Genomic DNA, 10,960 nt, shown 5'->3' with positions numbered 1-10,960 from the left:
TTAGCTAATTTTGAGCATGGTGATATGCATTTCATAATCCAGTATAATAATCCAATAATAAAAAAATCTATAATAGAATTAATCATGAACTAATGGAATTTTAGAGCTACTTAAAAGTAATCTGATCTAACCTCTTAATTTTATGGGTAAGGAAACTGAGGATCCCTCATTTATAAAATGAGAACTTGGATTAGTTGATTTTAAATCTCCTTCCAGCTCCAAATATCTGGCCCTTTGGAGTATGGATTAACTCGTTCAAGGTCACATAGCTAGCTTTTGACTGATCTTGCATTCCAACTATTGTTCTCTTCCCCCTAAACATGGGACCTTATACTCTGTCATTATGATGCCAGGCTGTCACATTTGATGAATCTGCATCACTTCCAAGCCACCTCCTTGTCTGTTGTTCTTCCCCATAAGAATGGAACTCTTTGATTACAGGAACTGTCTTGCTGGCTTATATTTCTATCTCTGTGGTTAGCACAATGCTATGAACATAGTAAGCACTCATTAAATTATGTATCTATCTATCTATCTGTCTGTCTATCTATTTACCTATCTATCCCTCTCCTTTGGACTAGAAGAGCTCTCCTGACTCTTAGTCCAATGCCTTTACCCCTCTCTTACTGTTCCCTTCTGATGTCCAGTCATAAACACTAGCAGAGATTTTTTTTTTCATGTGACACACGGACTAGAGTCATAGGTAATATGGAGCCCTGGGCAACTTGTCTAACCTCATTCCATTTCATCATCTGTAAAGTGGAGCTAATACTTGCATTACCTACCTAGCAGGAAAGGTATCAGGAAAACTCCTTGTAAACTTAGAACAATACAGAAAAGTGAGCTGATGCCATTGCTGTTCATGTGTTATATTATAAAATTCATCAGCATTGTGATAAATACTGATTCAATCTTTTTTCCACCACTGGTTCACAATAAACCAGTTTTTTTCTGATAGAATAAACTTTTTCAAATTATTCTGAATAAATGAGAGGATTGTTCAAAATAATAAATATTTTAATCATAATTCTAAGATGAATATGAAAAAAATGAACATGAAACATGAAAGTACAGAGTTTCTTCTGGCTCATATGGTCCTTCCTGAAAAGTAAATATAGTCTGATCCATCCGTGTGAATACAGTCACTTTATGCTCTTTGAAAGGCAGCAGGAGAGACAAGGTGCTAGCAATAATTTATTGGTATTTATGCAATACTTTAAGGTACACAAAGCGCTCAAAATACATTCTTTCTCGGTTTTCACAGCAACCCTGTGAAGCAGATTTTAAAAGTATTATGATCCCCATTCTACAAGTGAAGAAACTGAGATAGGTTAAGTGACTTGCTAGTTAGGTCACTTGCTAGGTTAAATCACAGAGATGATAAAAGTCTGAGGCAGTATCTGAACCCAGATCTCCTTGACTCCAGGTACAGCATTCTCTCCATTCCACCACACTCCTAGATGGATGATGGCTTCCCAGACATGGTCACGGTCCTGTCAGTGTGTGGTTGTGATCCCGTTGGCTTAATCTGGATCCTATTTTTCCTTTTGTGTTTCTTGTCCAAAACTGTGATGATGTTTTTGGCCCAATGGACATCAGGATCAGCACAGATTTTAATTCCTTTGCGGGTGACAAAACTATAAGGGAAGGAAAAGATAGAGGAATGGTTAATCATCTTATCACTCTATCAGACCAAGGGCTCAGCTTAGACTGGACACAAGTAGATGCTTTTGGATTACTTTTGGAGAATGCTTAATGAATGTTAAGTCAAGAGCTAACAATAATGATTGCTTTCCTGTGTTCACTTCATAGTCTTCATCTCACTTTTCACTATCTAAGATTAATATCTCATTCTTTAATCAAGGAGGAGTTCCCTCATGTCACATGTTACGTGTTAAAACATGCTTGAAACATGTTTAAATATGTAAAAATACTAGAAATACATATGGGCCAATAGAATGACTGTGGACATAAGAAAAGCATTGTCTGGCAAAGAGTATATTGAAGATAATTTCTGAGGCAACTGATGACCCATTTAATAAAGGACCAGGCATGAAATCAGGAAGACCTGAATTCAAATCTAATCCTAGACACTTACTAGCTGTGTTATACTGAACAAGTTATTAATTTCTATTCATCTCAGTTTCCTCAAGGGTAAAAATGGGGATAATACTGGCACCAACCTTGCAGGGTTGTTGTGAGGATCAAATGAGATAACATTTGTTTAAAGTAAAACCACACTAGGCATATAGCAGGTGATATATTAATGCTAATCCCTTTCCTTTCCTTCTTTTTCCTTCGAGGTATATTTCTTCTTTTTTCTTTTTCTTTTTTTGCTTTTTGGAGGGCAATTGGGGTTAAGTGACTTGCCCAAGGTCACATGGCTAGTTTTTGTGTTAAGTGTCTGAGACCAGATTTGAACTCAGGTCCTCCTGACTCCAGGGCCGGTGCTCTATTCACTCCCCCACCTAGCCACCCCAAGGTATATTTCCTCAATATAGCTCTGCCAGCATCCAAAGACCTCATATCAAATGGACCACGTGCTTGAATTTTGATGGAGGTCCCACCCATGAGTCCATTCCTGAGCACCTGAAATCATGGGGCCACTGATTTGAAATCAGGAGACACCTTAGGGATGAGTCAGCCAAACACCCCATCATTTTGTAGGTGAGGAAACTGAAGACCAAAGAAGAGAACTGATTGGCTCAAAGCTTCACGGACGTTAATTAGCAGTCCAGGGTTCTGAACCCAAGTTGTCAAGCTGAGAATCCAGTGACTGTTCCCTGACATTATGTTGTTAACATTATTAGATTAGTCTATTTCCTTGGGTGAGCTAGTTAGAGACATTAGTATAATATTCCCTGTCAGGCAGCAAAGACTAAGAATCTCTTAAGTACACACTTATTTAACATGAACCAAGGAGAACAATTTCCCACTATGTACCTGAAAGGAAATTGGCCAGAAGGGTGAGAGAAAGGGATTTACTCAAGACATAGACTTTATTCCTAAGGACTTTTTTTTAGGAGGAAAGGATTTCACTGTCTCTTTAGAAGCTAGTGTTTATATAAACTCACATCACAGCTCTCATCAGACCCTCTTCAATGAGGTAGCTCTTGACTGAGTTGACAGGTAGGGGCTTGCTTGTCAGGCTCACACAAAAACTCCTTTTCATGACTTCACTTCCCACACCTAATAAAAAGAGAAGGGTGAAAGAAATAAATCCATCCTGTAATTAACTCATTAAAATAGATGTAAACTATAATATCCAAAGGGATAGCTAATCAATCAACAATCATTTATTAAACACCTCCTATGTGCCAGGCAATGTGTTAGGAAGTAGGGATACATTGACAAAAATGAAAGAGGCCTTCAAGCAGAATGCCTTCTCTGTTAAGCTCATTTCCATCTCCATGACCACAAAGGATAAATTGGTTCTTTCTGAATCATCTTGAAGCAAGGATCAAGAACACCCAGGATCCTAGCCTTCTATACCATGCTGCCTCTGTACTAGACTGTAAGCCCCATGAAAGTGGGGTCTTTGTCTTTTCTCTCTTATATAACTCATCGCATTTACATAGCTGAAATCATCCCATAAACTCATAGAATTAGGATTGGATGGGATCCTAGATACACTTGTCCTCCCTCATTTAACAGATAAAGTCATACAGGAAATATTTGTAGCAGTGCTTAGATTTTAATCCAGGCCCTCTGATTCCAAATCCTGCATTCTTCATGTAACAATACAGAAGAGATATGTTTTCAATGAAACATTGGGAGATATCCTGCCCAAAGGAGGTCACTTTGTATTCATACTTAGAAATTATCAGGGAGAATTCAGGTTGAAGGTCAATATGTTTTGGGTTTTTTTTAAAGCAATTGGGGTTAAGTAACTTGCTCAAGGTTACACAGACAGTTATTTCTGGGTGTGGTACTAAGTATCTGAGCCCGGATTCAATCCCAGGTCTCCCAACTCTGGGGCCAGTGCTCTTACTCACAGTGCCACCTGGACGCCCCTAAGTAATTGGGTTAAGTAACTTGCTCAAGGTTACATGGCCAGGTGTTTCTAGATGGGTGCTAAGTATCTGAGCCCGGATTCAATCCCAGGTTTCCTGACTCTGGGGCCAGCACTCTTACTCACTGTGCCACCTGGCCTCTCCAGGTCAATATGTTTTACTTCGTGACCAGGCTTACCCTGGAGAAAGGGAATGAGACTTAAGAACAAAAGAATAGTTTGCCATAAGCAAAACTTAATCAATATTAGTAACTGCTGTTTTCCTTTTCTTCCATAGACATTTGCCATAGCTTCAAAATGGCAAAACCAGATGTAAACGTATTTAATTTGTGACATTAATGATCAGTTCATGATGACCCAACACTTTATGGAAAGTGCCACTGACACTGAAAGGCAATTCTTTTAGATGGACCCAAATACATCCTCCTCCTACCTCCCCATGTCTTTCTACTTTCTCCTTTCAGCATTCACCATACCCCTTCCAAACATTTCATTTTTTCATCTCTGCCAATTTATTTTGAAGCTGGATGCTTTCTGAACTGGATGTAAGAGAGAAACCTGACCTCTTCATTTGCATTACTTTATAAGAATTCTCTTTTCTTGCTCTATCCAGTGAAGTCATTAACTTCTCCTCCTGAGAAAATCATACATAACCACAGTCTTTTCCCCAAAGGACGTCAGGCTTTTCATCTCTGTTAACCTATGTAAATATCATAATGTCCCTAAAAGTCAAATCAGAGGGCAGGGATGGTTTTCCCCATTTCACAAGTGGGAAAACTGAAGCACAGAGAGGAGGAACGGTATGGTGCTAATCAGTCAGAATTGGGTGGCCCCAACTTGGTTTTAATAAGGACTCAGATATGGGTCCTATTTCCTGCCTCCCTAGAGTCTCATCCAAATCCAAGCAACACCTTCTATACTCTGCAAAATTTCAACTTAGAGAAAGAAGTGGTCCAAATAATCGGTCGGCGAACGTTAGCTATTGCCCAGACTCTTAACTACACCATCCCTGGGAGCAGAATGCACTTCCATCCAGGAACCAGAGAAGCTAAATGAAATATATGCCAACCACATAGAAGCAGGAGGTCTTGAGGTGCATGGGACTGCCCATGGTGAAAGACAGGTTGGTGGGATGGGAAGAGCTGAAGACTTGGTGTCAGGAGAGGCCAATGCTCCTAGGTTATTTATAGGATAACAGCCACATCACCCCTTGAGTCTAGTATAAAGACTTGCACATAATGAGTGATTTAATAAATTCTTGTCTAAGTGAATTAAATTCAGATCCCATCTCTGATATGTATTAGTTGGGCGACAGGAAGTAAATCACTTAACTGCTCTGATCCTCATAGCCTCCTCTCTAAAAATAAGGATAATACTTATAGTACTTTTGTGGTTCAATCATTTCAGTTATGTCTGACTCTCTGTCACCCCATCTTGAGGTTTTCTTGGCAAACATACTGGAATGGCTTGTCATTTCCTTTTCTAACTTATTTTACAGGTGAGGAAACTGAGGCAAACTCAGGGTTAAATGACTTGCCCAGGGTCACACAGCTAGTAAGTGTCTAAGGTCACATCTGAACTCGGGAAGATGAGTCTTTGTGATGCTAGCTTGGCATACTCTCCACTATGCCACCTGGCTGCCCCTATTAAATACCCTTCCTGGATACTTATAGTATCAACTTCACTAAATAGCATTGAGAGTTAAAATATATGCAAAGAATTTTGTAAAAATTATGTCACTATCAGCCTTTATTATTAGTGACCCATATCTCCATACAGGGCAGACATACAGGCTATTAACAGAACACACTCACAGCTTTGCCAGCTTAGTATGACCTACCAAAATTTAGGTTCCAATGGCCCAATCTCCCATATCTTAGTGCTACTTCCCCTCACAATGAGACATCTGAATAGGATTTCTTTGGCAAATTTATAGAGAATGAAGATGGAGAAGAAAGAAGAAAAGGAATAGGAAAAATAATCTGTCTTCCAAAAAACCAATACCAATGACATGTCCTCACCACCGCCACCCATCAGTTTGGCATTAATTTGAAATTCTCTTTCTAATAGTTACAATGATCTATATGTGCACTCTCTCATGGTCTCTTCCTTTGTGATCAATACAGGCATTTGTAAGAGCTAATCTATATTGCTATTTCTATAATGATTTTTTTCCCTTTGTGTCCCTTCTCTCATGATCTGTCACCAAATATTCTAGATGTAGGACATAGTCGCTTTCATTTCCCAAACTGGGAACCCAAAGCACTATCCCCAAGTAAAAGTGACATATCTCTACACTTGCTCTTTGAGGGAAAGGACTGTCTTTTGTCTTGAGAGTATTCTTTTTCTGTCTCCCACCCAGCTCCATGCTGTCTATAATCCTGTCATCAAATTTTATCAATTCATCTCCCAGCTTACCTTCCACAGTGAAGAGTGTGAAGCCATAGAAACAGAAGAGAGTCAGTAAGAGGAGTTTCATGGCTGCTGTTGGGTTGAGTGTGTCTGGAGGAGAGAATGAAGATAAGGAGTCCTTTGAGTTTTTATGCCCTGATAATGGTCAGTGAATTTCCTGTGCCTTGAGAGGTAGATTTGCGGTGAGAGGTAGGTTGTCGGAAAGTCTTAGCAACATCTGTTCATTTCTTCATTAAAAAAAAGTTTCTTTTCCTTCTCCTGATTCTTACCCCACACTCTGTGGCCTTCCTCCCACCTCATCTGTGGTTAATGTGTCTATGAAACAAAATGGGTATTTAAAAGAGAATGCAACCCTTTAATCTCCAGCCTCTAGAGTCTTCAGCTAATGTGCCAACCACAGAGTGAACAGATGTCAACGTCACTACCTTGAACAAGATAATCCAACATGTGTCTCAAGAGGGAAAATCCAACCAAAGTTGGTGTCGTGAGTGGACAGTGGAAATGAAATGGATTATTATTCTAAGTCACAGTGGGCCCTCATGATTGGAACCTTAAAAAATACACCAATGTCATTGACGCCTTTTTTTAAAATGATCCTATTATCCTTATAAACAGTGTATCAATGTCATTGACAAAAAGAACACAATGCCACAAACATAGCCTGATGAGAGCAGAGCACAGTAGGAATATTACCTCCCTTGTCTTATTCACTCTGTCCCTCTTAAAGTAACTATATTGACTCTTATGTCACACTCCTGATTCATTGTGAGCTTGTAGTGTGTGTCAAAAAAAATTTGTTCAGAATTATCTAGCCTTGCCTCTCATCTCATATTTAATTTTTTTAACCAAAATATAAGACTATCATTTCCTCACATTTGCCCTTTTTGCAGTAGGATCTTTTAAGAAGAAATTTTATTGATTGTTCCCATCAGTATTTTCAACCTATTTGAATTTTATGGACCATCCAAAATGGTGGAGTAAGTATAGACAAGTCCCCCTCACCTCCTTCCTCTATAGCCATAACTACTACACAAAGACCTAGAAAAGCATCAGATCAAGTCCTGATCTGGAAATATAAGTCTAGATAATAAGGATTTATCTTTCCAGTCCAGGTTGGCATAAGTAGACAAAACTTGGGACAGGCACTACCTATAGCCTTCTAATTCAGAGATTGAATGAAAGCCTAATTGTGTACTTGATGAAAAAGAAGTACCAAATCCATCATGGAAGGACTTGGTCAATTATTCAATTAATAAACACTTACTAAGCCCACACTATATGAAAGATACTGTACTAAATGCTGGGGATACAAAAAAAAGACAAAAGACAATCCCTTCCCTCAAGGAGCAGCTGTGGTACAGTGAATAGTGCGCTGGACCTGGAGTCAGAAAGATCATAAAAGTGGGTAGGTCAAAAAATAATTCATAAAAACATTATATAATTTCATTAAATATAATGAGACAATATGGCAAAATTTGTGGGATGAAACCAAAGCAGTCCTTAGGGGAAAAATTATTTCTATAAATACTTTCATTGATAAAAGAAGGAACAAATCAGCTTTTGAAAGAAAACAATTTATGAACATCTAAATAGAGATACTAAACAGTGAAGAAGATATTAATAGCATTTAAAAGTAAAAAAGAAAAACATCATTAAATAAATAGAATAAAACTAAGGCTTGGATTTACATCATTAGATAATGAATTTGAATTTTGCAAAGAAAAATGAAAACCAAATTACCAGTATCACCAATTAAAAAGTTAATTTGCAAAAATAGAGAAATAAAAAATAATAATTATATACCAGTAAAACTGACAATCTACATGAACAGATTAATATTTATTTTAAAATGTGACAGAATAAAAAAAATAAATATAAATAACCCTGTTTCAGAATAAGAAATTGAATATCTCATAAATGATCTCCCAAAGCAAAAAAGAAAAATTAGGACCATATAGGTTAACAAGTAAATTCTATCAAACATTTAAATAAAATTTCATTCCAATTTTACAAAGGTGTTTGAAAAAATGGAAAACAAAGGGGTCCTACTAAATTCCTTCAATGAAACAAATGTAGCTTTGATACCTAAACAAGGACAAGTCAAAACAGAAAAAAAAGCAGTAACAACAAAACAATTAAAATTGACATAACACATTAGGGCTTGCAAAGCCTCTGACAATTATCCTCATAACAACCCTGAAAAATAGGTGTTGTCATTATCCCCATTTTACAGATGAGAATATTGAGACAAATAGAAATTAAGGGACTTGCCCAGAGCACAGAGCTAGTAAGTGTCTGAAGCTGGAACTGAATTCATGTCCTAATCCAAATTTTTCACTGTATCTAATGCAGGGTTTCTGTACTTTGGTTATTGTTATATCTTTCTGATGAATCTCCCTCTGCAAAATCTAATTATGTTACTTAGTTAAGTAATGTTAGAGAGAGGTCAACTGGTCAAATTGATATTGGGAAAATTAATGTAGGGAACGTACTATATGGGGGCTCCAGCAGGGCATTTCTAATGCTAGTATTTAAAAAGCTCCCAGCTTCTCCAACTTGCCCATAAGACTCTGAGGGGAGAAGTAGCTGAGCACAGGTGAGTCGATCTACAAGTCTGAATGGGGTTGGAAAATTGTTCCAAAATCCTAAGTGTTACATTTGTATTTACTTATTTGACCATATGTTGATTGTCCTAGAGTCAAAGAGCCTTGAGGGTCAAGATAGTTTGGTTTTGGCCTTTGTATCCCTAGCATCTGCACATAGAAGGCATTTAATAAATATTTGTTGAATTAAACTGAATTTGTTGAATGCTTAGGATGGGCTTCCTCCATATCAATACCCATTCAAATCCTTCACTTCCATTTTCCAACATCAGTTTCCACTCCCTTGATCCTCCCCTCCCTGTTCAGTGGAAAATTATTTTTCACTCTGCATGTTTCCCACGGACCTTGCCTTTGTATGTAGTGGTGGACTCCGCATGTATAACAAGACCCATATTTGACAAGGGACTTGTCCTCTTCTACAGCAATTCTTCTTCAAGGGAGACTTTCATTGCTGCCGGGAAGATGAATAAGAGGTTAGTTGCAGAGGCCACTAATCTTTTCCCTTCAGAATGAAAAAGGGGTACCAGGCTGGAATCGTATCCACCTGTTCCCTTAAATATTGTTCATCTAGGAGATATGATCAGATTCCATCTAACTTTTGATTGCTTTGTCTTTGGAGGGAAAAGGGGGAACCTCAGGCTCTATATCCAATGCTTGACTCCTTTACCACCTGTAGTACCAACACAATATTTATATTGCCCACAATCATAATAAAGACCGTGACTTCAAATTCCCCCAGGCCTATTAAGGGGTAGGCAAAATCTTCAAATTCCCATTACCATTACACCACCCAATATCAGTTCCACAATAAAAACACATAAAGAATTGGGGGAAAAATCTGTCTAAACCATAGCAAAACAAAAATTAGAGAAAGTATGCATAGTAGGCTATATACCAGACAATACAAAGTGAAGAATCTCTCCCATTGGGAGAAAAATGACTGATCTCAACCAAGAAAGAGGGTCCTGGATCTTACCCAAGGAAAAACTCAAGTTTCTACAAGTAGCAAGCTGGAAATAGGGACCTGATAAAGACTGCCAGCCCCTCTCATGCCTTCCTTATGACTTCATGTCTTTCTATTCAGTAACCTAAAGTGATTGGCTTCTTCCACCTTCTTTCTCTTGAAAATGTAAGTCAGTTGGTCACTAGGAGAGCACTCTTTGCTTGTAGAATCCCAGACAGGGACTCCCTCTTGAAGAGCCCCCTGAAAAAGGGCCGGACTGAGAACTAAAGCTCTGCCTCTCACCAACTCTTCCCCACTCTTCACACAGGGAAGGGCCTTCATCTCCACCAATAAAGAGAGAATCTCTTATCAATGGGCTTTGGGACAGGGATTACACGCACTTAGCATATTCTCCCCTTTCTCATGCTTATTTGAATATGTCTCATCCTCTCTCAGTTTCAATGGTAAACTCTGTGAAAACAGAGATTGTGCCCCACTTCTTTTATGTGTCCTCATCATCTATCATAGTGTGATGCAATAGCTAGCATACAATCAGGGGTATGGGGTAACCAACTCTGATTTGTAAGAGCCTTGTGAACTTTGCGGTGTGAGTATTTACACTTCAGAAATCAGCAACAAATCAGGGTTCCATTTGTTATTTTGTTGATTTGTCTAGAGTTCAGAGAGTGTTAATAATTCAAATTAAACTTAAGAGTGTGAGCATATATTTCCTCCTCTCCCCACTGCATGCTTGTTAATATTACCAGCACACCCCTGTACTGCCCTATAAGCATGAGCAGAACTCAACATGAATGCAGAAGGTGGCTAGGGAAATAAAGTCACCACCATCCTAGAGCCAACTAGATGGCACAGTGGATAGAATGTTGAGCCAAGAGTCAGGGAAACCTGAGTTCAAATCCAGCCTCAGACATTTTCTAGCTGTGTGACCCTGGGAAAGTCATTTACCTGTCTATCTCAGTTTCATTGATT

At 38.5% G+C, this 10,960-nt stretch overlaps 1 protein-coding gene across 1 annotated transcript; it reads right to left on the bottom strand.

Moving 5' to 3' along the window:
* Positions 1-1,011: 1,011 nt before the first annotated feature.
* LOC138166131 (cytokine SCM-1 beta-like) lies at positions 1,012-6,698 on the bottom strand. The gene is made up of 3 exons (XM_069094537.1): positions 6,431-6,698; positions 3,075-3,189; positions 1,012-1,637 (listed from the first exon to the last, which is right to left on the bottom strand). Exons 1-3 carry the CDS (start codon positions 6,489-6,491, stop codon positions 1,457-1,459), a joined length of 357 nt encoding a protein of 118 aa, XP_068950638.1. The 5' UTR covers positions 6,492-6,698; the 3' UTR covers positions 1,012-1,456.
* Between the last annotated feature and the right edge of the window lie 4,262 nt (positions 6,699-10,960).

The sequence above is a fragment of the Petaurus breviceps genome, unplaced genomic scaffold (genome assembly GCF_028583685.1).
Source record: "Petaurus breviceps papuanus isolate PSGF00001 unplaced genomic scaffold, PetGlider_PUasm1.0 220, whole genome shotgun sequence".
Classification (NCBI taxonomy): Eukaryota; Metazoa; Chordata; class Mammalia; order Diprotodontia; family Petauridae; genus Petaurus; species Petaurus breviceps.
Note: the sequence above shows the minus strand (reverse complement) of the source record. Positions and strands in the feature narration are given on the sequence as shown.

What these genes read in the sequence shown, in the direction of transcription:
- LOC138166131 (XM_069094537.1), bottom strand. Translation starts at nt 6,491, where the DNA reads ATGAAACTCCTCTTACTGACTCTCTTCTGTTTCTATGGCTTCACACTC. An exon ending in CACACTCTTCACTGTGGAAG is followed by an intron (nt 3,190 to 6,430) that starts GTAAGCTGGGAG and finishes TCTTTTTATTAG; the next exon opens with GTGTGGGAAGTGAAGTCATG. An exon ending in GGTCTGATGAGAGCTGTGAT is followed by an intron (nt 1,638 to 3,074) that starts GTGAGTTTATAT and finishes CTTCCCTTATAG; the next exon opens with TTTTGTCACCCGCAAAGGAA.